We start from the raw sequence: 26,979 nt of genomic DNA on the forward strand, positions 1-26,979 counted from the left end.
GATTTAGTGTGTACTCAGGGTGGAGTCTAATCTGGAAAGTTTGGATGCAGGGTTGCCAAAGAAACACAACACCCTCTTGTGGCCATAGCTAGAATCCCAAGTGTGTCCAGCCACCCAGCTGCCACCTAACAGCTGCATACCCCAGCTCCAGCCTGAGCCACGCATGGCACCCCTACCCTTCTCTAGCTTCACTCAGCCACAGGGCTTTTTCTCTTTGCTGAGTGTGGGAGAATGGGACAACTGAGGACCAAACCAGTCTGTATAAAACACCTTTATTGCTTGTGGAGAAACTACCTTGAGTGTGGGTGTGGGAGGATATTCCCATGGGCACACGCCCCTGAGTTCCTGGGACCAGGGGCTATCCGGCTGCACACACTGGTGAGAGCAGTGGGGGGCTGCCACTGACAGGACTGCTGCCTTTTCCCAAGCCTCTAGCAGGAGAAGCATCCCATCCAGGCACCTAGCTGAGGGGGCCTCTCTTTTTGTGTGCTCCCAGTCTGCTGTTGTCTCTGTCTGGACCATGTCTTTGCTCTCTCACCTGTGCTTAGATTGGGGTCAGGTTGGGTGCTGAAGCCTGAAGTTTGTCATCTGGCTCAGGCTCCTCAGTCACCAGCAGCTTGTGGTGGCAGCGGCAGGTGGAGGCCCGGCTGGTGGAGGCTGGGAGGCTGCTGTTCTTGGGCTTCTCCCGGCGTAGGCTTCGCGCGACGCGGTGGAAGATGAGGTAGCAGATCTCACAAACGGTGAGCACAATGCAGACGGCAGAGGCGCCCACCATAAAGTAAGTGAAGACCTTCTTCTCGGTGGGCCGGGCGATGTAGCAGTCCACAGTGTTGGGGCAGGGTGCCACGCTGGCACACTGCACCAGACGGGGCATGGTGAAGCCGTGCCAGAGCATGTGCAGCACATAGAGGAACAGAAACTCGATGATGAGCTTGAACACCAGGCTGAGCAGGTAAGTCCACCACAGGCCGCCATGCTTCTTGCCCGTGTTGCTGTACAGCTTGGCGCACTGATCGCCGTGTTTCTGGCGGTGCTTGCGCTCCCGCTCCTCTCGGTAGGCCACGTGCAGGATGACCAGCAGTGACGGGCAGGTGACAAAGATGAGCTGCAGAGCCCAGAGGCGGATGTTGGAGATGGGGAAGAAGTTGTCGTAGCACACGTTGGTGCAACCCGGCTGCTTCGTGTTGCAGTCAAAGTCCTTCTGCTCGTCCCCCCACACACGCTCGGCGGCCACTACGTACACCAGCACGCGGAACACAAACACCACCGACAGCCAGATGCGGCCGAATGCCGTCGAGTACTTGTTCACACCGCTCAGTAGCGTCTGCAGCGTCTTCCAGTCCATGGCGCCTGCTGGGGGCGCCGGGGGCCTCGGCCACCTGAGGGAAAAGGGAAAACCATCTTGTGAGGGGATCCCCCATACTGATCCTGGGCTCCGGTTTAACTTTTTTGCTGACACTCTACCACTTGAGCCGCACCTCCATTTCTGACTTTCTGCTGGTTAATTGGAGTTAAGAGTCCCGGGGACGGGGCCAGGAGTTTGGCCTAGTGGTAGAGTGCTTGCCTAGCATGCATGAAGACCCGGGTTCGATTCCTCGGTACCACATACATAGAAAAAAAAAAAGAGTCCCGGAGACTTTTCTACTCTAGTTGGCTTCACTCTACAATCCTCAAACCGCAGCCAGCGGACAATAAAGATTTCCAGACAAGTGAGTCTCAGGGCTTAGGAGTAGGAGGGAGACACAAAAATCCAGAGACTCTGTAGAGATGATTTCCCTTCCCTGGGCCTGGGGCGTCTAGGCCACCCACCTGCCAGGCTGTGGGGTGGCTGAGGGGTGCCTGAGTCAGACTCTCTCATCACTGCCCTTTCTGTGACTCAGAGGGTGTGAACGGGTGGGTCTGCTGTGTGCACTTAGTATTGGGGCTGGTACTGGGCCGAGATGGGTGTAGAGCTCGCACGTCTCGAGGGCCTGTGTGGGCTTGTGTGCACCAAGGGATGGCTTCTGGCTGGGCCTGTGCCTGGGAGCACAGGCAAGCTTGCAATCTCTCTACCCTAAATTATGGCAGTGGCTCCTCCTTAGAGGCCCAGCTCTGCTTGACTGGCACCCAGCAGTGTGTGCATTCCATCACAATCACAGTCACTCCCTGGCTTAAAGTCCGGGCAGCTAGCTGCTTGCTGTGCTTTTAAAGGGACCCTCTTCTCCCACATGCTCAACTTGCCTCCCTGGGCTCAGCAGGCCATGGCACCTGGCCACCTGGACAGCTCTCAGAACCTCCTGTGGCTGGGGCCTCTCACTGGGGAGTCCTTTGCCTGGTCCCCAAATCTCTTAGGGTCTGCTTAGATTGGCTCAGATCTGAACCTGCTGCGGGGAATCTCTGGGCTCCCATTCTGTCTGGTCCTTGACCTCCAGTGAACTCTTGAGCTCTCTGAGTTATGGAGCGAGGGGTGGGCAGGCCCGCAGAGGGGCAGCACCCTTGTTCTCCTGGGTGCCTGCCGGTTGGGAATCACAGCCCTAGACAGCATGGGGTGCCTGGAGAGAATCCCCATTCCCAGAGACCCTCCTCTGTGCCTCCTCCACTGCCCCAGAGCTGGATTTTTGGGGAGAGCCAGGAGAAGGCGCTGGCCCTGGCCCTGCAAGGGCTCTGCACCTCAGCTTCTGCACGGCACTTGCCAACTGGATGCCGTCCAGCAATTCTGAGGGAGCTGTTGGTTGACCCCGGCCCTTATCTCCAAGGGGAAGGCCTTTTTACCTTCTTGGATGGCTGCAAGAATCTGGAGGCTTTCCTGCCTGGCCTGCACCCACCTGGAGAGTGCTCCACAGGAGCGGGGCCAGGCCTCGCAGGCCGGGAGCGGAGCCCCCTCCCGGGCTGGGGGGCCCGGCCGCTCCGCGCGCCCCGTCCACGTCCCAGGTGCGGCTCCCAGACCCGCCCCACGGCACGCCTCAAGGAGGCAACTCAGCCGCCAGGAATTCCCTTCCCTGGCCGGGGACTGGCGGGGCCGGTTCCGGGGGCCCCCAGCTGCCCCCCACACAGCCTGGCCTCTCTCTCCCCCGGGTCCAGCCTCGAAGGACGGATGCCCCCACGACCCTAGACAGAGCCCTCCACCTGCTTCCCTCCATTCCCGCGGGGAGCCCCGCGGAGAAGGGGGCTGCGGCCGGCCCAGCGTGGAGAGGCGCCGGGGACCCCTCCACCCGCCTCCCGCACCCCAGGCGCAGCCTGGCCACACCGGCGGGTGGGCGGGGGTCGCCGGGGGTCGGGGTGCGCTCGGAAGCCCCCACTTACCGTCCGCGGCTCGGCCTCCTGGCCCGGGGTCCTGGCGAGCGGCAGCACTGGGGGGGGAGCGCGGCGGGAGCCGAGCGCGCGGCTGGGAGCGCAGCCCGGGGGCGGCGTGGAGGAGGAGGAGCAGGAGGAGGGGGAGGAGAGGGGGCGGGGCCTGCCCGGCCGGGGCGGGGCCCGGAGCGGAGGCCCGCGGCGACCCGCGGCGGCCCGGGTTCGAGTCCCGCCGCCGCCGCCCAGCGCCGCGCCCCCCCCCCACCCGGAGCGGCTGGCTCCCGTGGAATGGGGAAGGGGACCCCGGTGGCCGTGGCAGGGCCGGGGCTCGGGCCGCGAGGAGCGGGCAGGCGGACGGCACCGTGCAAACTGCCCAGCGCCGTGCCGGCCAGAGGGCAGTGAAGGACTGGGTGGGACGCCCCGTCGGGTAACTGGGCCCTCGGGCCCTCGTGGGGTCACTCCTGGGTGTCCCCCACAGGCACAGCCTGTCCAGGGGGCCATGCCCGGGAACTGAACCTGGAGAGTCCATGGGTCCCGGATCTTTGGGGGAAAACCTAGGACGTGGCCCTTGGGGGAATCCCTGGGTCTTAGTCACAGCCGCCCCACGTCCTCCGTGTCTGGACAGCACATAGTGTCTACGCAGTCCAAGGCCATCAACCCACGCTGCCCGGTCAGACCTGTGGTCCCCGCAGAGCGTGGGGTACCCACTTGGCTCTCATGTTGTGCTGGTCCTGGAGCCTGAGCTCAGAACCTGTGTCCTGCCCGGCTTCCTCCCTCAAGGTTGGCGCTCTGCCATTGGTTGGCCCTCCACATCTGGCTCTGGCTGGTTAAGGTGGAGATGAGTCTCAGGGATTTCTTTCTGCCTGGGCTGGCTTCAAACTGGGATCCTCAGATCTCAGCCCCCTGAGTGGCTAGAGGAAACTACAGATGAGAAGAGCCAATGTGCCTGGCAGGTTACCCGTGTGTGTGTGGTGGGGATCGTGAGGCTTGAACTCAGGGACTGAGTATGGGTGGATAACTGGAGAGATGACTCTCCCTGGCTTTTCCTGTTGGGGCTGGCTTTGAACCATGATCCTCAGATCCCAACCTCTTGAGTAGCTAGGGGTGAGTAGGTGCCAGCAGGGAACCCCTTTGTGTCCCACAGCTGGACTCGGGGGCACAAGGATGCTCCTCCCCTCTCAGCATCCAGAGGAGGTCCCCACAGTCCTTCTTCCCACTTCTAGGATGGAGAAAATGGAACGTGCTCAGGGCCACACAGATTGCAGGCATCCCCAAGGCCCAGTGTCTCTCCTCTCAGGTGAGTTCATCCTGGGCTCTGACTCCAGTCTCTTCAATGATAACATCTCCACAGTTCTGGGGCCACTTCTGAACACCACACTGTGTGTGTGTGTGTGTGTGTGTGTGTGTGTGTGTGTGTGTGTGTGTAAGACCCAGGCCTCACAAGTGGCCACACACAGCCACCCAGCCCAGATATTTCCTTCCTGAAGCATCTGTGCCTATTCTACACTACAGAGGTCTCCGTGCAGCCTGTGAATGTGTGCGTGCCACTGTGTAATGAGCTTTCTCACCAACAAAGGATGACGCAGTTTCTCTCTAATATAGAGCTTGCTAGTAAGACACTATAGATAGAGCTTGATAGTATATATATTGCAACATACTTAATCAGTCCCACATTGATGAAAATTAAGGCTGTTTCCGGTCTCTCTCCCTCCCTTTCTTCTTTTCCTTCCTTCCTTTTTCCCTCCCTTACTCCTTACTCTCCCTCTCTGTCCCTCCATCTCTCATCTCTCCTCTTCCTTCCTTCCTTCCCTTCTCCCTTCCTCTCTTGTTTCAGTCTTCCTCTTTCTTGTTCTAATCACCACTGCAATGAAGAACCCTAAAGAAGCTTTGATTAACCCAGTTTAAAATTAGGTAAATAAGAAGAGTTCCTAGGAATTTGGGGGTTACTTTTTTTGTGTGGGGGCCATGGAGTTTGTACTCCGAGCCTGAGTGCTGTCCCTGAGCTTTTTTTTTTTTGCCAGTCCTGGGCTTAAACTCAGGACCTAAGCACTCTCCTTGGGTTTTTCTCAAGGCTAGAGCTCTACCACATGAGCCACAGCACCACTTCTGGCTTTTTTTCTAGGTATGTGAAACCGAGGAATTGAACCTGGCTCTTCGTGCATGCTAGGCAAAGCACGCTACCACTAGGCCAAACTCCCAGCTCCCTGAGCTCTCCTACTTTGAGCCACAGCTCCATTTCTCATTTTCTGGTGATTACTTGGATATGACAGACTTTCCTGTCCAGGCTGGCTTTGAATCATGATCAGATCTCAGCCTCCTGAGTAGCTGGGATTACAGGTGTGAGCCACACCAGTGCCCTGCTGAACTTTGGGTCAGAATTCAATATTTGTTGAAAATTTTGATAAATATTTCCAACCCCCCCCCATGAAACAATTCTTAGTACCACAAGCCATGAGGGTCCTTGTTTCTTAATATCCTGCCCCCCCCTTTTTTTGGTGGATCATGGGGCTTGAACTTGGCTGGGTGATGTCCCTGAGCTATTCAGCTCAAGGCTACAGCCCTACCCTTGAGCCAAGCCCCACTTCCCATTTTCAAGAGGTTAATTGGACATAAGTTTGTGCCTGGGCTGGCTTTGAACCTTGATCCTCAGATCTCAGGCTCCAGAGTAGCTAGGATGACAGGTGTGAGCCACCTCACCTGGCTATGCTGTCCATTTTTACATTAGAAAACTTGAATTTTGCCAGTGATATTACCATATATATATATATGTATGTATTTCTCTTATGAGAGCTGTTTTCTTCCTGTTAACAGAAAATGTTTTTGTTCTCTTCAAATTGCCTTCACCTATTTTTCCCCCCTGAGGACGATTGCCTTTTTATTATTTATTTCTTAGGATCTTTTTACATCTTAAGGAAACAAGCCCCTCCGTCTGTGATGAAAATCGAAAGTTGTCCCCCTCCTAACACTTTGTATTTTGAACTTACATTTGGAGTTTTCCTGGTGCAGCGTCAAGTATACTTCAGGTAGCCAAATGTTTTCATTTTCTTTTTATGCCACCTGGGTTTGGTCATAATTACAAAGGCCTTGGCCACTGAGATTTGAAATAAAAATTTCTCCCATGGTTTCCTCTGGTTTAAAGTAGTGGTTTAATGATATAAACAGAGCTTGTCACTCCCTATTAAAGCCTTGCAGTGACGTATCATTACCTCTAGCTCATGCCCACTCTCCCCTGGTCAGCCTGCAGGCAGCCAAGGACTCACTGCTGCTCACAGCCTGCCACCCACCACCAGCCGTCAGGCATGGCCCCTTCTTCACGTTTCCCACACAGGCCAGTCCATTTGGTCCCTGACTTGGCAGCACCTGTTCCCCCACCCCCCCACCCCCCCCACCCCGCTTTCCCAGCTCTTTGCCTGACAGGCTTCTTCTCTGAAGGAACGGTTCACTTTCGTGGGGTCCCCAGTCACCCCTTCTACAGCTTCTGCACTGCTCCCTCTTCACACAGAGCTTCCTACAACCTTTCCTGAGGTCATGTGGGGTGGGAGGCAGCTCTGTTCCTGTTACACCTGCCAGGCCTGGGCCCCACGACCATTTGCAAAGCACGCGGAAGGTGTCTGAGGCCTGGGGTTGTGCGATTTGGGTTCGTGGGCCCTGTGGGTGGGTACTTCTTGATGCATGCGTTTGTGAATGTGTGTGATCTGGAGATGGTGTGTGTGTGTGTTGGTGTGGAAGATGATGGTGTATGTGTCAGTGTGGGAGATGTGTGTGTGTATGTGTGTGTGTTTATGGGAGGTGGTGTGTGTGTGCATTGATGGAAGGTAATGGGGTGTGTGTGTGTGTGAGTGGGAGGTAATGGTATGTGGTGGTGTCTGTGTGAGTGGCTGAGTGATCAGGCGATCCTATGGTGCAGGTCCTGTCACTGAGACCCTGACAAAGCTGTCCCCTCCTCCTGGTGCCAGGCAGTGCCCCCCAGCAATGGCCTTTGCCTGTTCTGGATGGAGCTGGGCTGGTTCACCATTCCCACAGAACCTCTGAAGGCCCCAGGCCCTGCTGTCCCACCCTAAATTTCTGCTCCTTGAGTGGGGACTGTGTGGGAGGCCATGTAGGTCATCCCGCTGCTGCAGGCAAGGTTGTGTTGCGCCAGGACCTGGCAACTCCTCTGCCACCCCCTTGCCCCTCTGGCTTCACACCTGCCATCTGGAGGTGGCAGATCTGAAGCCACTGCACCTTTTCCAGGATCTGGTCCAGGCCCTGGTCAGGGCTGGTCTTGCTCCCAGGCCTCTGCCTCTTGTTCTACAGCTCCAGTTCTGTCAAGGCCTTGGGCAAGGCTTCCTGGGAAGGGCAGGGCCTCCCCTCCCAGGGTGGGGCTGCAAAAGGCAGGAGACTGTGTCTGAGACAGAATGGAGACCCTCTTCCTGGGGCAGGTGAAAGGAAGCCTTGCAGAGTGGTGGGGGCCGCAGTGACAGAGCAGCAGTACAAGGTCCAGGCTGGGGAGCTGCCTGTCATCCAAGACACACAGACTTGCCTGGACCACCTTCCTGCACAGCTCTGCCCCAAATGTCGCACATGCCAGCCTTGGCTGAGCGCTGCCAGGCTTCAAGTCATTATGTGCCCCTCCCCATCTGCTCACCAGGCCCCTCATCTTCTCCTCCTCTTTCTCCATCACCTACTTTTCTTCTCTGCTGGATCAGAGCTTCCTCATTACAAAATGCGCTGCTATTTTGCATTTTCCTTAGGGAAAACCAAACCAAACAACCAAACTCAACACTTTCCTTTACTCCACTTTCCTTCATTTTGTTTCTCCTCTTTGGAGAAAATTGCATCAAACCCATCATTGTGAACAATTTCTCTCCCTCTTGAAATGACATGAATCGGTGTCTATTGTTATATTGTTTTTGTTAATCCTACTGTTACCCCAAACTACACCCACAGTGGCCTCTGGTCTCCTCCTTCCCCCAGCATAATCCACTGGGGTGGCACTGAGTGAGGGTTCCTCTCTCTTCACAACACTCTGATCATGGATCTCCAGTCCCCTTGACCCCTTTCTATCTCCCCTGTACTTCCTCAGTCTCCTTTGCTGGCTCCTCTGGAACTCATTGACTTTGAACACTGGGGTACCCAGAGTTTAGTCCTGGGGTTTCTTCTCCTCTTTGTTCTCATACCAGCCACTAACAGGATTGGCAATGTCAAAGTTCAGCCTGGCTGTGTGCTACACCTGCAATTCCAGCTCCTGGAAGGCTGAGACAGGAAGAGAGAGTCTGAAGTCAGGCTGAGCAACACAGCAAGACTCGACTCCCTGGCTCGTCAAGGAAAAAGTCAAAATTAATAGATAACCGCGAAATACTGATCTTTAGTCAAGACAATTTCTCTGAACTCTGCTCGCACACATCCGCTGCTAACTGACATTTCCTTACAGGTGCTTTGTGGAAGTCAATGGCTTCATTGTGACAGGTTAAACTCTTACAAAAGTTGTCTGATATGGAAGCCAATTGAAACAAAAACTGGCAAAAGTTCCAGTTATATTTAAAATTTCAACTAGTTCACAGGACGTGTGTGTGTGTGTGTGTGTGTGTGTGTGTGTGTGTATGTTGCCACTGGACATCAAACTTAAGATCTTGCTCAAGCTAAGCAAGCACTGTACCATCGAGCTATGAACCCCTGCCTCCCCCAACACCCACACAGAGCCGAAAAGCTCAGGGACAGCACCCAGGCCCAGAGTTCAAGCTCCATGACCACCCTGCCCCCTCCAAAAAAAACCCCAAAAGACATCTGTACCTATTAAGCATTAATCTCTAAGTCATCCCTTCACCCAGCCTCTGGCCAACCCTGATCTATTTCCTGTACCTGGGAGAATGCATGCATGTGAAATTTCTGGGATTTCATGTGATCATGCTATACCTTCTCTTTGATGTGTGGTCCATTTCCCTGAGCACACTAAACATTGCTGTATACTGTGCACATGTAGAACTCCACTCTTTTTATAATAATAATAATAATAATAATAATGTTCTGGTATTGGTGCTTAAATTAGGGTTGTACACTCTTGCTTGGAATTTTTTTTTCCTCAAGGATGGTGCTCTATCCCTTGTGCCACAGATCCACTTCTAGCTTTTTACTGGATAATAGGGGATAAGAATCTTACAGATCTTTCTGCCTTGGTTGGCTTAAGAATCTCACAGATCTGGGGCTGGGACTATGGCTAAGTGGTAGAGTGCTCACCTCACATGCATGAAGCCCCTAAGTTCGATTTCTCAGTACCACATACACAGAAAAAGCCAGAAGTGATGCTGTGGCTCAAGTCTAGCCTTGAGAAAGCCCAAGGACAGTGCCCAGGTCCTGAGTTCAAGCCCCAGGACTGCCAAAAAAAGAAAAAAATGAATCTCGCAGATCCTTCCACTCTGGTTGGCTTCAAAGCGAGAGCCACAGATCTCAGCTTTCTGAGTAGCTAGGATTACAGGCATGAGCTACTAGAGTCCCATTTGAAATTGTACCTTCTGCTCCTGCCTCTTTTGTCTATGTGGGCATGGATCTTCTGATACTGGGGGGGGGGTCTTCACCTGTCAGAGCTTGTAATGCCATTCAGATTCACATATAACACACCAGCCCCATTCTATGCTGCCATTCTGGGCATGTCTGTGTTCTCAGATCTGTCCCATCCCAAAATTACAATACAAACCTGGCTTTCCAAACTACTTCATCTTCTTCCTGACTTTCTCAGCCTCTTTTCCCTCATTACCTCCCTCTCCCTCACGCGTCAGCTATAATCTATCTGGGCCACACCAGACCATTCAACTGCCTACCTGTGCCAACTTCACCTATGATGGCTTTGTCTCAGAGCCAATGAATGTTCTCCAGGCCTTGCTTTGTCTAGGTCACAGGGAAAATCTGTGTCTAACTTTTTGAGGAGCTGCCAGGCAGTTTTCCACAACCACTATACCATTTTACCTTCCCACCAGCAGTGCACAAAGGTTCTTTTCTTTCCCTAGGTGACTGAGATCTACTCGAAAACAGCCAGTCCTGAGCCCCACCCAAGCCCAAGCCTCTGGGACAGACTGTGGTGGGGATTAGATGAAGCTCAACCTGTGGGCCTGCCTCATAATAAAAAAGAGTCTTTCCACACCAAGGCCTGGTCAAATGGCTGCACCAAGCCAGGTGTGGTAGCTTGGTGGCAACCTCTACATTCCCAGTATCCCAGCACTGGGAAGGGAGGAGGATGGTGAGTTCCAGGACAGCTGAATGACAAAACCCTGTGGCAGACAAAGTGGGTGAGGGGAACAGCCCCCCGAGTGACATTTGCAAACACCTACTTCACCTGGCAGACTGTACTCCTGAGTCTTCTGTCCCTCCCAACATGTTCCTTTTCTCCAGCTTCTCAGCTAATGGCCAGCGGGCCATTCTACTACTTCCCTTTCTAGTAATTAATTGGAGATATAAGAGTCTCAGGTTCTTTAATGCCTGGGCTGGCTTTGAACCGTGATCCTCAGATCTCAGCCGTCTGAGTAGCTAGCATTACAGGTGTGAGCCACCTAGCCCAGCTAGGTATAGAGTTTTTGCTAGGGGTGATGAGAAAGTTCTAGAGCTCAACAGTGGAGGTGGTCACACTCCACTAATGTAGTTAATGGTACCTCATTGTGCACTTAAAATAGTTCAGATGGTAATTTCTGTTAAGCCTATTCATTCTATGACAATAAAGGATTGACAATACAGAGAGGAGGGAGATATGGAGTTTGGGACAGGAACATGGGGGGTGGTGCAATGGGGGGAATGACAAGGGAAAGAAACCCTGGCACCTTCTCATTTCAGTGTGTGTGTGGGGGGAGGGTCACAGAGATGGAGAGGGGTGGTTAAAGGAATACCAGAACAATATAGCAGCAAAAAACCTGGTATCACACCTGGGCATTGAATTGCAAATGACAAAAATTCAACTTAATATGGGCACACAGGGGGAAGGTTTGTAGAAACATGATACGACAGGGGCTCCTCTGCTTTTCTCAGACCCTTCTCCACTGGATTCATGGAAATTAGTACATGGGCCTTCATCTCAGCTACGAGCTCATACCTTCCTAAGTTTTGGCACTATATGCCTTCCTTAGAAACAATGGAAACAACAAGAGAGCCCTGGCCTGGCTTGACCTGGACTGCTGAGGACGAACACAGTGGGATTCTGCTTAAGTCTAAAGGAATGCGGGATACTTGCTACATGTGGATGCATCTCTAGGGGTTCAGGATATGCAGTGCACCTTCAGAAGCCCGGGTCAGAGGAAGAGGAGCCCTTTCTGGGTGAATCAGAACTAGGAAAAAGTCATGGCCTTTCCAGCTCTGGATCCTTAAATGCCTCTTCAATCAAGGCAAGGCTAGAGAGCACCCACTGGCTGAGTGACAAAGGAGCCATAGGTGGAGTTGGCCAAGATAGATTACCGGTGGTGGGTGAGGGCGTGGGGGGTGAGGAAGGAGAAGAGGTTGGGAAAGACAGATCAGAGATGAGCTGGCTGGCTGCAAGGGGCTCTGGGTAAGGGAGGGTTGGCTTTTGTTTCTTGGATAAGACGGTTCTGAGAACACTGAAGTACTGATTGAAGGGAGATAGGGAGGAGTGTGATTTCTGAGACAACAAGGTCAGGAGATTAGAGCCCTGGCCGGGAGATTAGAGAGGAGCAAGGAGCAGGTCAGGACTAGTGCTGTTGACTTGCTGTGGGGGCGAAGGGAGGAAAGGGAAGAGGCAGTTGGTGGGGAATTGTGGGAAAAGAATAGTCTTCCTGGAAAGTCTCTACATTCTGTGGGGAAAGGATGTCAAATGCTCTAGAACATTGGAGAGTAGGGGAACTGAGAAGGCTCCTAGCGTGGGATGACAGAGGGAGACGGAGGCAGGCTTTGTCACACAGCACCGAATACCCAGCTGGGGCTGGGGGATGTGGATTCCCAGGGGTCTCACTCTGGTTGGGTAGCTTATTCTAGCAGATTCTGGAGTCCAGTAGGCTCCAGTCGTAGACCCAGTAGGGCCCACTGGGGCCTAGAGTGCTGCTACATTGGAGGGGTGCAAGGCCAATGGCAATTTGTCCCCCTGATCACCTCAGCAAGCATTTATTGCCCCTTTCCTGAATACTGTGGCTGGGGTGGGAACTGGTCCCACACTCTGAGAGCCTACAGTCCCAGGACATGATGGACTCAGTGGGCAGGACCCAGGTGAGATGAGGACAATGGTGATTCTTGGGGCTCAGGCCTGGGTGGGATACAGAAGGAAGGGAATGCAGGAAGGACCAATGGAGTAGGCAGTGGCCTGGAGTGGCCTATGAAAGGCCCTGAGCAGATGAGGGAGGACTTTAGGGAGATGGCTGGGCAGGAGTAACCGTCAGAGGACAGGATGACCTGAACTAGATGCACCTGTCTCACCATTTCCTTCTTCTCCCATTACAGCAGCCAACTTATCCTTCTCTAAGTTTAAGCATCTGCCAGACACTGGGTCCATTTCTCTAGGGCTCTTGATCTTCCTCTACTGGATTCATCCCCTTGTAACATGGACCTTTCTAGCATCTCCCATCCTAACAAAACTTTAACACCCTTTTCCTTTCTCCGCCCTGGAGGCAGCCACATTTACCATCTTTATTTGCTTAGCTCCCGCTGGTCCCCCGAGGCCCTGTTTCTGCATCTGTCTCTATAGACTGCTCTCCTGCCTTGGGTATCCATAGCTGTCCTGTTGTGAATCTGCTGAGCTTCATATAGCCTTTACTTGGCCTATATCAGTGGTTTGGTTCTGGAAATCACTTTCCCTGTCTAGAACCATTATTCTCAAGGCACCCGTGGCCCCATTGGCTTCTTCTGGGACCTCCTATTCTCTTGGTTTTCAGGACATCCATTTGCCTACCCTTGGCTGGCTCTTCTCCATTCTCTTTAGCCAATAATCCTCCATTCTTGGGCATCTGCAGAGTCCCACACCGTCCCCGTAGAGTGCTATCCACTGGCTCCACTTACTGCCTGGGTAACCCAGCCCAGGATTTTGTGCTGGTTCCTCTCTCTACCACTGAGCTACACCCACGAAACCTTTTACATTTTAAAACATATGCCATAATGTGATTAGAGTTTTGTTACTCTTTCTATTTGCTTGGTTCTTACTATCCCCAAGATGTTCATTCTGTCTTCACAGATGATGCTTCTGCCTTGAGTACACCAATGACAGTCTTCTTGTGAGTTGGGTGTAGGGGTTCCTGCCTGTAGTCCCAGGGCTTGGGAGGTAGAAGTTAGAGGAGTGTAAGTTCAAGACTGCATAGAGAGATCTAGTCTCTCAATATGCAAACAAACAAAAACTTTATGCACACGATGTCTGAGACATAACATTGTTCTTTTTATGTTTACTTTTGTTTATTTATTTATTGGAAAGAATCTCACTATGTAATCCATGCTGGCTTCAAACTCCTGATCCTCCTGCAACAGTCTCCCAAGCCCTGGGATTACAGACATGTACCACCAAGCTCAATAGCAAAGTGCTTTTGGAATCTGTTTAAGAAACTGGTATTTTTTTTCTCAGTGTCACACACCTGAGCCTTTGACAGTCACTTGTCAGTGTCAATATCTCTCCTTTGGGAGCCCCCATTCTTCTGGGAAGCCCTTTACTGGCATGTGAAGTTTTCCTCATGGGTTTATTCTCATATTATGTCACCCATTTCCATCACCCCCCCCCCCAGCACCTATACTAGTGCTCCAAAAATAATAGGTGCCTGATAAAAGTGGGTCAGCTGTCTGGCAGCCATGTCTAGAGATCTAGTAGGTTGCTGATATATTAGGGAGGGGGAGGGACCCAGCCATGGGATGTAGATTTGGGGAATACCTAAATAGAACACAATAACTTTGGGGGTTGGGAATGTGGCCTAGTGGTAGAGTGCTTACCTAGTATGCATAAAGTCCTGGGTCTGAATTCCTCAGTACCACATACAAAGAAAAAGGCAGAAGTGGTGCTGTGTGGTAGAGCTCTCTCTAGCTTTGAGAAAGCCCAAGGACAGTGTTCAGGCCCTGAGTTCAAGCCCAAGACTGGCAAAAAAAAAAAAAAAAAAAAAGAATCCAAAAACCTTTATAAAACATTTTGGGATATTTTGCCTATGTCCCAGTTGACATCATTAGTGTACAATATTCTCTTGAGAGACTGGATGCATCTGGTAAATGTTGGATGGTCAGACGATTAGAGAATGCATACTCACTGCTATGAAAACATGGGATTCCATTTGCTTCCTTGGGTGGGATTTTTATTTTTTAATGTGCAACAATTATCTGTAACCTAACCATTTTGGAATACTTTCTTTTAATATCAACTGAAGTTATTTCTACTCATCTGAGATTCCTAATAAAAGTGAAGTGAATCTGAAAAAAAAACAAAACAAAACAAAACAAAAACAAAACCCCATAATACTTGGTTACAAAATTACCCCTTGGAAGAAAAAATTTGTCTTGTATTATGAAGTATGTTCTCAAATCGTGCTTTATTATTATCTTTTTCTTTTGGGCTAGGCTGAGTGCTGTTCCTTAGATTTTTTTGTTCACTTTACCACTTGAACCACAGCTCCACTTCCTGCTTTTAGTTGGTCAGTTGGAGATAAGGAGTCAGAGACTTTCCTGCCCAGGCTTATTTTGAACCAAAATCAAGAAGCTCAGCTCCTTGAGTAGCTAGGATTACAGATGTGAGTCACTAGCACTCGGTTCAAATACTATATTTTGAACAACAAAACTCATTAGCCTGAAATAACCCCAGTCAATGAAGCCTGAGATATTCATAGAGGTCACTTGACTGGACCAGAAAAAAAAAAACCGAGGCAAAGACATTTCATATACATTTAATCATATAGACCAGCTTGCTTGTTAGCACCCCTCCCTGCTCTTAAACTATTCTAGAAACAGTAAGGGAAGTGGTTATGTTATAGAGTTGGAAAATGCACACCGACTGCATCAGTTTTAAAAGGTATGCAACCTAATATTATGCAGCCAGGTGTTTGGTGGCTTCCTCTCCACACCTATCTCCCTTAGCTCTGTCCTTCTGCTCTCACTCCACCCATACTGGTCTTTTCCATCTTTGGTTGGCTGGCAGTGCCTTTTCTTTTTTCTTTTTTTGCCAGTCCTGGGGCTTGAACTCAGAGCCTGAACACTGTCCTTGGGTTTTCTCAAGGTTAGAGCTCTACCAGCTCTGCCACAGCACCACTTCTACCTTTTTTTAAAAAAAATGTATTTGGTACTGAGGAATCAAACCCCGGTCTTTCTGCATGCTAGGCAAGCACTCTACCTCTTGGCCAAACTCTAGGCCCCTGGAAGTGCCTTTTCTTTAGCAGGCTAGGAAACCTCAAACATTCAGTATGTGAGAAGAGTCTCCTCACCACCCATCTGCCTGTATTAATCATTTCATACGTCCTGAAAACCATGTCATAATATCTAAATGGCCCATGGCATCAAAGAGGTCCCAGCCCTGCTCCAGTGAATCATCTCCCAAGGAGGGGAAGGCCTGCTGTGGGCAGGGGGTTTGGAGTTCTGAGTTAAAGACCAGCAGGGAGTGGGGTGCCTGAACATGAGACTCATGGGAGAAGTTAGATCTGAACACAGAAATGAGCTCAGCAGTTTCTTAAGATGGTTTTACTGATGGCACTGGACTAGATCACAGTGGGCAAAATGTACGCAGAGGAGAAAAGAGGGTGAACGGGGTGTGGGGCATTTCACAGGTAAAGAGCAGGTAGGGGAAGAGGCACCTGTGGAGATTAGGAAAGAGCCGTGGAGGAGAGGGGAGGGAGCCAGGATGGGGTGCTGTACCACGGCCAAGAAGACAAGCTGTGTGGGGCCAAGAAGACAAGCTGTGTGGGGAAACTCACTGACCAAAGTTGTCAAGGGAGTGAGATGAAGTGAAATAAGTGTCTGTTAGGAAAATGGAGGAGAATGGAAAAGGAATAGGCCAGACTCCTTCAACTGCTTAGGACTGTTTATTGCCAGTGAGCAGCACAGACCCACCCGTGGATTTGGAGGCTGTGAGAGGGACTGGATTTTGGGGTGGGCTTATGTAGCTCTTACCAAGAAAACAGAAATTTTTTTTTTAAGGGCTATGGTCTCTTGGAGGTCAAGAGTGATATCTTGGGCCAGCCCCAGAGTGGAATGTTCTACCTGGGGCTAGGGGCTATTGTCTCCTGGGGGCGAAGGTTGGAATGACCTTCCTTCTGGATAAGCATGTGAGTGTGTGTCTGGTGCTTTGCTTGATACTGGGGAAGAAGGTAGGAATCAATCCTTCAGTGTCCACTGCACTTTGGAACTTGGAAGCCAAGGACTGGAAGGGGAGTCACCTATGAACGAAGAAGGATGGATAGAAAAGGATGGGTGCAGAGGAGGAATGGATGGGGAAGGACAGATGGAGGGTGGAGAATGTGGAGAAGAATGGGAGGAGAATCATGGGCGAAGAAACAGGGATGCTGAAGTATAGATGAAGTAAGGATGGAGAAGGACGGAGGAAGTGGAGACAAGGGTACACCCCGATTAGAGGATTTTGGTTTTATCCATAGCATAGGCAGCTGGAGAAGATGTAGTGTTGGGGAATTATAAAATTAGCTTGGTTGGCTATATAGGTGCATGTGTGTTAAGATTGTATTATTACACTTCTGCATATGTTATAGTATATTCCACCCATCTCAGCCCTCTACCCCTTCCCTGCCCCCATCCCCTCCTGTACTAAGCAATTGCAACTGGTTTCTTCACTCTGTTTACTAGTTGAAATAATCAGTTTTGACCATCTTCAGTCTTCAACCTCTTCCACACCCTTCCTGTCAGCCCAATCCCCTCCAGCAAGAGAGAATTTAAAGAGGAAAAAGAAAAGCAACTAGTACATCATTCCCAGAAAGGAAAAATGTGGGACAGGTCCTGTGTCTTAGTGAAATACGCGTACTGGATCTAAGTAATGCCATCTTGGCATCTGAATAAAAGTTAGTAGAAGATGGGGACATCCTGAGAGCTCTAGAGGTGATAAAGGACAGTCTTTAGATTGCAAATTACATCAGGAGTTGTTGGGCTCCAGAAAGCCCACGCTCCCTCTAGATAACTGAGGTTCTGATTGCCCCTTATTGTTCCCCTGGATAGCTCTCTGCCTATGTATAACACTTTTGCTAGGAATAAGTATCCTCATCTAACTTGCTTTATGTATAATGTTTGTTAAGGCTGTTAAGGCATGGTCTCTACCCCTACAAAGTTTGTTTGTTTTCCTTTAAAAAGTTTTGTAAAAAGCTCTATTCTGGGCTGCTGGTCTTTGAGATGGGAATCTACCTGCAGCCAGCCATTGGTTTTATTTCCTTTGTTTCTTTTCTTTCTTTCTTTATTTATTTTGTGGGTCATGGGACTTGAACTTGGCCTGGGCACTCCCTGAGCTCTTTAGCCCAAGGCTACCACCCTACTCCTGGGCCTGGGTGTTGGCCCTGAGCTCTTTAGCTCAAGGCTATCTCCCTACCCTTGAGCCAAGCCCCACTTCCCATTTTATAGAGGTTAATTGGAGATAAGAGTCTCAGGTCCTTTTGTTTCCAGGCTGGCTTTGAATCTTGATCCTCAGATCTCAACCTCCTGAGTAGCTAGGATTACAGGCGTGAGCCACTATGCCCGGCTTTTCTTTTCTTTCTCTCTTTTTTGTGGGTCTTGGGGTTTGATCTCTGCCTGGGTTGCTGTCCCTGAGCACTTCAGCTCAAGGCTACCACCCTACCCTTGAGCCAAGCCCCACTTCCCATTTTATAGAGGTTAATTGGAGATAAGAGTCTCACTCGTTTTCTAGAGGTTAATTGGAGATAAGAGTCTCAGGTCCTTTTGTGCCCGGGCTGGTTTTGAACCTTGATCCCCAGATCTCAGCCTCCTGAGTAGCTAGGATTACAGGCCTGAGCCACTGCACCCAGCTCAGCCAGTGTTTTTTTTTTTTAATAGACTTCCAATTATACCTCTCCAAATCTGACTTCTCTGTTTTCTCACAACTCAATTCCTGGAATTGAGGTACAGCACGAGTGGAGGGTGTGTCACAGGTCAGGGGCGCTTTGGTCTGGGTCAGGAGGAGGAGGTAGGGTGAACAGGTGCTCAGGCTGGGAAGCTGACAGGTGGGCAGTGAGGGGCTGAGCCAGTAGCTACTTACTGCTTCCACTCCCCAGCAGGGTGGGGTGTCTGGCTTCTCTCTGAAATGGAGGACTGGGACGGTGTGGCCTGGCAGTTTGTAGCCAGAAGACACAATCCCTTTGTGGCAAAAACGTAGAACTTAATGATGCTGAGTGCTCACTTGAGCTTCAGGAGGCCAGTCATTTGGTAGTGTGATTCTCAGATGCCCAGAAATGAGTGCTGTGTGGAGCAGGTCTCCTCAGGTTGAGTGCTAGAGAGACACACAAAGGCAAGGGAATGGCAGACATCTACAAGCTGGTGATTATCTGGGGTCCATGGGGTTTCAGGGGGGAAGGAAGGCTGTGAAGGGGGTCATGGGGCAATGGATAGCTGGGGTAGAAAGATTGCTGGAGCATAAGTGCACGTAGATGGCTAGCCAATGACCGAGCTTTTGGTACAGACAAATCTGGAGTGTAGGACCCATGTGGGAGGGTGTGGTGGGTGGAAAAAAGGCTTACTGGAAGAAAGTGGGTCAAGGAACTGAAAGGCTAGCGTGCTGACTGTGAAGACACCAAGAATAAGAAATGTAGTTGAGTGCAGGTAGTTCACACTTGTAATCCTAGCTACTCAGGAGACTGAGATCTGAAGATCATGGTTCAAAGCCAACCCTGGGTAGGAAAGTCTATGAGACTCTTATTTCCAATTAGTTTCCCCCTCCCCCCAAAAAAAAGTGCTGGAAGGGGAGCTGTGGCTCAAGTGGTAGAGCATTAGCTAGTCTTGATCAGAGACAGCACCCAGGGCCTGAGTTCAAGTTTCAAGACTGGCGAAAAAAAAGAATAAGGAATGTAGCAGCAGCAGAAAGACTAGTGGCTATTGGCTAAACCAGTCAGTTCTTGAAGGAGAGGGAAAAGGCAAAGTATCTTATTTGTATCTCCATCTGACCATGTCTGAAGCTGAAACCATTACATCTGCCTCAAACCTGCTCCTCTACTAAAGTTTCCAACTTAGCAAATGGTACTACACACTGGAGCCAGAAAACCTGGGTGTCACTTTGATTCCTACCTCTATTTCATCCCCATGCCCAAGTCACAAAATCTGTGAGATTCTATCTCGTAAACATTTCCTAAATCCAGCTACTTCTTTCCATTTGCATTGGGCACACCCTATACAGTTTAGGACCTCTGGACCTCGTGATTTCTTACTTAGATTGCATCAGAGTCCAAATGGGTAGCCCAGCCTGGGTCCCTGCGAGCTAAATCTTTCCTGTATCTTGACATTGCCTCCAGGATCCAGTCCAGAATCATTCATAGGGATTTACAAAGGGGGTATTGCACAACCCGGCCCTTATCCAGGTTATCCTGACTCCAATCCCCAAGACCTTTGTGTGACCCTGGAGCCTGTGTTTCCTTCAGCCTCTGTCATTAAATTTACCATTCCTTTACATAGTTGTTCCTCTAGAATATTAGAGGTTTCTTTCCCAGATGCCTGATGTTCAGGTTCTCCCACCTCTTTTTCTAGCATCCAGTCCCAAGTTTGGAGATGTCCTTTTGTCTGGAATGTAGGCTCCAGGAATCACCAAATTGGATTCTTCCCAGCACCCAGCATGGGACTTTCACATAAAAGTAAGCAATCAAGCTGGGTGTGGTAGCCCATTCCTGTAATCCCAGCACTCAGGTTAGTTAGAGCTGGGAGATTGCTACTTCAAGGCAAGCTGGACCACCTAGTGAAACCCAGTCCCAAAACAAACAAGAAATAAACAAAAAAAGAGAAAGCCAAGAATGGACTATCTTTCCTTCAATTTCCATGGAGATTAGGCAGGTGACTAACAATTTTCAGAACAATTAAAGAAGCCACAGGAGAGTTAAAGGCTCTGTGGGGACAGGAACAGATACCAGAGGGAGAGGGGTGGGGAAAGGGTGAGCTGAATGTGGCCATTGTACTTAATATGCAGATTGCAAATAGAATAATGAAATCTGTTAAACTTGTTTGAAGAAGCTGGGAAGGGGCTAAGAGAGTGTCAGAGGTTGCAAGTATAGAAACATCACAATAATCCCCTTCTCCCTTTACAGCTGTTTGCTAATAACAAAAATCAAACAGACAACAACAACAACAACAACAAATCTTTAGCTGGGCGCTGGTGGCTCTTGCATATAATCCTAGCTACTCTGGAGACAGAGATCTGAGTATCGTGGTTCAAAGTCAGACTGGGCAGAAAAGTTCGTGAGATTTGAATCTCCAATTAGCCACTAGAAAACTGGAAGTGGCACTTTGACTCAAAGTGGCAGAGCACTAGCCTTGTGTGAAAAAGCTCAGGGACAGGCCTAGGCCATGAGTTCAAACCCCATGAATGACAAAAGAAAAAATAACTTTAAAACAATTTAAAAAGTTAAAACCTCTGGGTGTTGGTGGCTCATGCTTGTAATCTCAGTCAAGAAACTGAGATCTAAGGGCTGAGGTTCAAGGTCAGCCCAGGCAGGAAAATCCATGAGACTCTTACCTCTAACCACCAAAAAGCTGGAAGTGGACCTGTGGCCCAAGTGGTAGGCTGCTAGCCTTGAGTATAAAAGCTCAGGGATAGTACCCAGGCCTGGAGTTCAAGCCCTAAGACCACTACAGCAAAATGAAACAACAACCCTAGAACAAACCCCTGCAAACCACAAACCAAACAAAGTGAACTAGACAATATTTGTCAACTTAAATCTGATGGAAGGCTCTAGAGGTGGGTGGTGACATGGTTGAGGGAGAGGAGACCCAGGAATAGAGGAGAGGGTGGCATCCGGGTGACCTCTGGTTGGGGGAGAATACCAAGAGGAGAAGGTTTTTGACCATGGCTCTGATTGGGTCTCTGTCTGGACTGAGTTGGTGGCAGTGCAGAGGTCAGAAGAGGAAGATGTCAGAGGTAGGGGGGAGGGGTAACAGGAGGGGAGGGGTGGTGGAGAGAGCCCTGGGGGACTGAGGAGGAGACTGTGTGGAGGCTGAAGCCAGGGTTAGCCCCGCCCCCTGCGGAGGCCTCCTGCTGGTCCCAAGGTGTTTGACTTCTGCCTGGCTCCAGCTCAGGACATCTGAGCATCACTATGGAGAGGACATCCTGGCAGTGTTTAGACTGATGACCTGGCCTAGATGTGGGCACTGCTTTTTTCCTTTTTACCAGTCCTTTTTTTTTTTTTTTTTTTCCAGTGCTCAGGGGCTGAGCACTGTCCTTGGACTTTCTCAAGGCTAGAGCTCTAACCACTTGAGCCACAGCATTACTGGCTTTTTTCTGTGTATGTGGTACCAAGGAAATGAACCCAGGTCTTTGTGCATGCTAGGCAAGCACCGTACCATTAGGCCAAACTCTTGGCCAGGCACTGCCTTTTTCTGAGCAGCGTGGAGCCATGCAGTTCAGTCAAGAGTGCTGCCCTATTCTCGGCTGGGTGGTCGGAGCCATTTTTGTCTCTTGCAGTCACAAGTTCAGGTTGTGGTAGCAGTGCCCTGACTGTGTCTCCTTTCTTGAGGACACCTGCTCCTCATGGTGGATGTTAGCTGTTCATGGATTATAGTTGCCCCTGAAGAAATGATTGTCACTGGACTGAAGAAATGATCATTCCTGCTGGATGGCCTTCCTGCCATGCAGAGACAGGCCCTTGAAGGCCATGGCTCAGAGGAGGGTTCAGAGGCCCATGGCCATGCCTCTGTGCTGGAATTTATTAACAATCCCACACCCTGCCTCCTAGGGACCAGGCCCAGAGTAGCACCCCAGCTCACCAGTCCAGTCCCACCTGTCCTGTTTCACATGCATTGAGCCCTGGCCCTGCTCTGCTCCCAGGACATAAGACCTGAGATAGGACTCCCAGATCCCAAACTGTAATTAGGAGGGCCATGGAGGGTTTCCCGGGAAGACTTTAAGGCCGGATTTAGTTTACCACAAACCAAAGGAAAAACCACTTTGCTGAGCTCCTGGGCTAGGTGTGGCAGAGGGTTCAGATAAACATGACACGGTCCTTCCCCCAGGCAGCTCACAGCCCGTTTACTCACGTAGCAAACATTTATTGAAGTCTACAAGCACCTAGTGACTCAGTGTCCTGCCCTTGACGGGTTCACAGGCTTATGGGGAGGCACTCAGGGGAACAGGCCATTCCAATTTGGAGGAGGGAATGACAGGGGAGCGGCATGAGCTAGGCTGACACACAAGTGGCACACAGACTGCCTGGGGTTTTGAGGACAAGTCTCAGAGGAGGCAGGAAGGAGATTCCAGGTTATAGGGAATAGCATGACAGAGACCTGAGGCATGCCAGGTGAGCATGGTGTGTGTGTGTGTGTGTGTGTGTGTGTGTGTGTGTGTGTGTGTGTGTGTGTGTGTGTGTGTGTGTGTCTAGGGAACCACAAGGTGGTGAGTGAAGGGAGGAAAGGAGATGGGATTCAGTGGTTGGTAAGATCAGAGACCACAAAGCTCAGGAGAGGGGGTGCAGAGCCAAGACTGGTCAGATTCAGGAACAGGTGTATTACGCCATCTGTGATTGGAGGAGAGGCCCAGGGAGAGTGTAGAAGTGTGTGTGGTGGGGGTGGGGGGTAGGGGGCAGAAGGGGGGGTGTACAGGCTTAGGGGAAGAGGTGGGGTCATTCAGATGCTGCCAAGTGTGAGATGCCTGTGGCTCTCCCCAAGAGTGGCCAGGGACAGCTGGTGAGACTCAGGGGCAGGTCCAGGCTGAAGGCATGGCTTGGGGGTTGGGTCAGGGTGAGACCAGTGTGGGCAGGGGAGGAATGTGTCTCAGTGAACTGGGGGGAAATTCCACAGCTGTGAGCTCTGGGTGAGGATGAGTCATGTGGCAGAGACACCTGGGGGAAATCCTGTCCCCAGCTTGCTGCCTGCACTGTTCCCCTTCCCTCAGAGAGGGCTTTGCTTAGGACAGGACTGGGGAACTGGGGGCCAGCAGGGAGCCCCTGTGTTCCTACTCAGAGTCCACAGGGGTCTCCCTGGCTCCCTGGACGTCCTCCTTGCCCAGCTGGCTGCAGAGCTGCAGGGCCCCGGTGTAGGGTCTTCTCCATGTGCTGGTGGTCACCAGGTGATGGAGACTGTGTGTGTGTGTGTGTGTGTGTGTGTGTGTGTGTATATAGACACCATGCACACACATGTGTGGAGGTTGGCATAATCAGTGGATCCGAGGTTCTGGGGCTCAGATCCCCTTTGGGGCACTCATATGAACTCCTGTACTTGCCTACCCACCATCCATTCACCACCTGGCCTGAAAAGTACTGGGGGAAAAAAAATCATATTTATTAAGGGTTTTGGCTTACTCTGTTGCCATGTACAAAATTCCCACCAGCCATCAAGTCCACCAAGGCTCAGGACCCACAGACGAACTGTAACCCTTCATTGCATACTGGCCACTGGGTGGGCTCAAGTCCCTCTGGTCCCCTCCTGCTCACCTGGGGACCATCTGCCTGCCTTTGCCCCTGTGCGGGGCGGGGCAGCCTTGGGACAGCAGGGAACTGGGTGACCCTACCTGCTGAGGCAGGTTATGGATACCCACCTGCTTCCATGATGGCCGAGCTGGCCTTCATGAGGGCAGCGTTACCCTCCTGGGAGTGGCCCCCCTGGGAGATCACATACGGGGGACAGGTGTCAGGTAGGCGATGCCTGTGTCTCGACCGCCGGCGCCTGGGGCCCAGCACCTCCATGCATCTCTTGCCCACCAGGTAGGTGACCTCGCTGAGGTTCAGCAGGATGCAGATCACGGCTGTGGCCACCATGAAGTAGGTAAAGACTTTCTTCTCCGTGGGCCGGGAGATATAGCAGTCTACAGTGTGGGGACAGGGATCCACGGAGCAGGCCACCACGCGTGGCATGTCATAATCTCGGTAGAGATGATGGAAAATGTAGAGAAAGCCCGAATCCACCGCGGCCTTGAAGATGAGACTCAACAGATACGTCCACCAGAGCCCGCCCCGCTTCTTGCTCAGGTTGTCGTAGAGAGATGGCGCGTTGGGCCCGTGCTTCTCCCGGTGCTTGCGCTCCCGCTCCTCCCGGTAGGCCACGTGCATGACCACGAGCAGTGAGGGGCAGGTGACCAGGATGAGCTGCAGGGCCCAGAGACGCACGTGGGACACGGGGAAGAACTCATCGTAGCAGACGTTGGGGCAGCCGGGCTGCTTGGTGTTGCAGATGAAATCCTTCTGCTCGTCGTCCCACACGTCCTCGGCCGCCACCACGTACACCAGCACGCGGAAGATGAACACCACCGACAGCCAGATGCGGCCCAGCGCCGTGGAGTACTTGTTCACGCCGCTCAGGACACCCTGCAGGAATGCCCAGTTCATGCTGGCCGAGTTCTCGGTGCCTCACGTGGATGTACAGGGGTGGATGGCACCCACTTAGGTCTGGAGAACCTGGAAATGATGGCGTGGCCGGTCAAGCCATGGCCTCACCACGGGGCCATGCTGTGCTCATTGCAGTGGCTGGGAGAGGGAGCAGTTGCCACTGCCCCCATTTCACGGGGATGGAAGCTAAGGCCCAAAGGCACCCGCCCAAGGCCCCTCAGCTGGCAGTAGCAGAGCTGGTCTTGAACCTTGGTCTTCAGTTCACCAAATCAAGGTATATTTTATTCTACAAAGTAATAAACACAGGTGAAGTACAATTATCCTGTGGGGCTAGGCCACTGGCTATGCGCTTTCTCAAGGTTAGCCCTCGACCACTTGAGCTACTGCACCACTTATGGCTTTTTCTGTGTGCGTGATACCAAGGAATCAAACCCAGGGCTTTGTGCATGCTAGGCCATACTCCTGCCCCTGAGGCCTGCCTCGTTTGAGCCACAGCCAGGGGAAAGAGCCAGGGCCTGGGTTCCTGGTGTTCCTTACTCTAACCTTGCCTCCCTTTCTCAAGGTCCGATCCCGATCCCTCTCTGCTTTACCGTGGTTTGCTAGCCATCTTCTTTTCATCCAGGCTCTTGTCCTGTGTACTTCAGCCTCTACACCCCCTTATCTGGACTGTCAGTCATCCCCAGCCCCACCCAATATGACTGATTCAGAATCGGCTTCTCAGACCCCTTCCTCTTCCGTGATAAGGTGTGTTACCTGTAATCAAATAGTTTCTTCATATCTTCCTGTCAGACTGCAAGTGCCTACATCCCACTCATCTCTGCTTCCCCAGGACCCAGCTCTGGGCCAGGATGTTTGTTAAGTTGAATTGATGCTAAGTGCCTGTAATCCTAGCTCCTTGCTCAAGGAGCTTGAGATCGGAAGATCATGGTTAGAACCCAGCTGGGCAGAAAAGTTTGACTCCTTTATCTCCATTTCACCAGCAAAAAGGCTGAAATTGGAGGCATGGCTCAAGGAGTAGCAGGACAGCTTCTTAGAGCAAAAAGCTAAATGAGACTTTGAGAGCCTGAGTTCAAGTCCCAGTGTTGGCAAAAAATGGAAAGCAAAGCAAAGCAAAGCAAGGGGGGTTGGAGGTATGGGTCAGATTGTAGAATGCCAGCCAATGAGTGAAAGCAAGTATCAGATAGAGTTCAAGTCCTGGTCTTAGACAAAAAGAAAACAGAAGAAAAGGGAACTGATGCCACCTTCCCCTTCTCTGGTCCTGTGGCCTCTCTGCGGTCCAGCAGGCTATTCTTTCCCCTCCAAGAAGCTTCCCTGGGGTTTCTCCAGGGACCCTGTCTCCTTGTGGCTGACCCCCACCAGAAGCCCAGCCCCCAGCCTGTCTCCTGGTATCCTCAGTTATTCATTTCTTACCCTTTGGGTCCCACACTCTTCAGTCCCCTGAGCGTCTCGGTCTGTGTGCCTGTGTGCCCAAGGGCCTCCTGGAGGTAGCTTTTGTTCCTTTACTCCTCGGTGGGGTGGGGCTTTCTGAGCCAATGAGCCAAGCGACAGTGATCGGGTGGGTGGGTAGGGCAGGCTAGGTGGTTGAACTTCCCCGGGCACATATTCAGAGCAAACACCTGCAGCTCTTCTCCCCTGGCTCACGCCTTCTCTCCAGCCTGGCAGGGCTGGCAGGTATGTGGGCGGGACTGCAGCTGGGGGGGAGGGCTGGAGCCCACTGTCATGCCCAGGCCTGGGCTGGCACCGGTGGTGTTGCCCCAGTCTGGTTCCCTGGGCTCATTTCCTTTGCCCTCTTGGTTCCCAGGCCTCTTTCTCGCCCTTTCCTCTGGCAGTGGGTTCTGAGCTCCTCAGCCACTGGCATCTACGAGAAGGGATAATGCTGAGTCAGCCCAGGGCTATGTCCTACCCTGGTGGGCATTTTGTATTTCCTGGGTGGATGGGGGTGAGACAGGCCACCCATGGCTTTTCTAGACCAGTGCTCTTGGTGCCCTGCTAGACACAAGGAATGTTGGCTGGCAGCATGAAACACCCTGGCTGGCATGGGGCCAAGCTCACGGTCTCCCCATCTGTCCTCCATGCCCGGGCCTCTGGGGGAAGGAGGCCTCTAGGGAAGGTGGACTGTGACCCAGCAGTGGCTCCAGAGGGATGCTCCCCCAGCCCCTGGTCTGGCAGGGGGCAGTGAGGGCTAATGGGTGGCCAGGGAGGCCACTGCTCCATTTCCCACAAGCATTTATTGAGCACTTTCTAATAGCGACGGTTAACATTTGTGCAGCACGTGACAGCCAGCTAACCCTGTCCACAGCCACGTATTCCTCAGTCCTCACAGGCTCTAAGGAACCCACTTTGC

The 26,979-nt window shown here is 51.6% G+C and overlaps 2 protein-coding genes across 3 annotated transcripts; both read right to left on the reverse strand.

The window, feature by feature from the left end:
* Positions 1–265: 265 nt before the first annotated feature.
* On the reverse strand, positions 266–18,390 carry Gjb3 (gap junction protein beta 3). 2 transcript variants are annotated; one of them, XM_090333813.1, is made up of 2 exons: positions 18,380–18,390; positions 266–1,379 (listed from the first exon to the last, which is right to left on the reverse strand). In XM_090333813.1, the coding sequence occupies exon 2, from the start codon at positions 1,343–1,345 to the stop codon at positions 545–547; it is 801 nt and encodes a 266-aa protein (XP_090189939.1). In that variant the 5' UTR covers positions 1,346–1,379; positions 18,380–18,390; the 3' UTR covers positions 266–544. The 2 variants fall into 2 exon arrangements, with proteins under 2 accessions (XP_090189939.1, XP_090189938.1); XM_090333812.1 differs by lacking the exon at positions 18,380–18,390 and adding an exon at positions 3,283–3,347.
* Positions 18,391–22,359: 3,969 nt separating this feature from the next.
* Gjb4 (gap junction protein beta 4) lies at positions 22,360–26,160 on the reverse strand. Its single transcript, XM_090333814.1, has 2 exons — positions 26,046–26,160; positions 22,360–24,921 (listed from the first exon to the last, which is right to left on the reverse strand). Exon 2 carries the CDS (start codon positions 24,633–24,635, stop codon positions 23,835–23,837), a length of 801 nt encoding a protein of 266 aa, XP_090189940.1. The 5' UTR covers positions 24,636–24,921; positions 26,046–26,160; the 3' UTR covers positions 22,360–23,834.
* Positions 26,161–26,979: the final 819 nt, after the last annotated feature.

The sequence above is a fragment of the Megascapheus bottae genome, chromosome 6, assembly GCF_031878675.1.
Source record: "Megascapheus bottae isolate mThoBot1 chromosome 6, mThoBot2.hap1, whole genome shotgun sequence".
Lineage (NCBI taxonomy): Eukaryota > Metazoa > Chordata > Mammalia > Rodentia > Geomyidae > Megascapheus > Megascapheus bottae.

Excerpts from the sequence above, each read along its gene's own strand:
- Gjb3 (XM_090333813.1), bottom strand. The coding sequence starts at position 1,345 with ATGGACTGGAAGACGCTGCAGACGCTACTGAGCGGTGTGAACAAGTAC.
- Gjb4 (XM_090333814.1), bottom strand. The coding sequence starts at position 24,635 with ATGAACTGGGCATTCCTGCAGGGTGTCCTGAGCGGCGTGAACAAGTAC.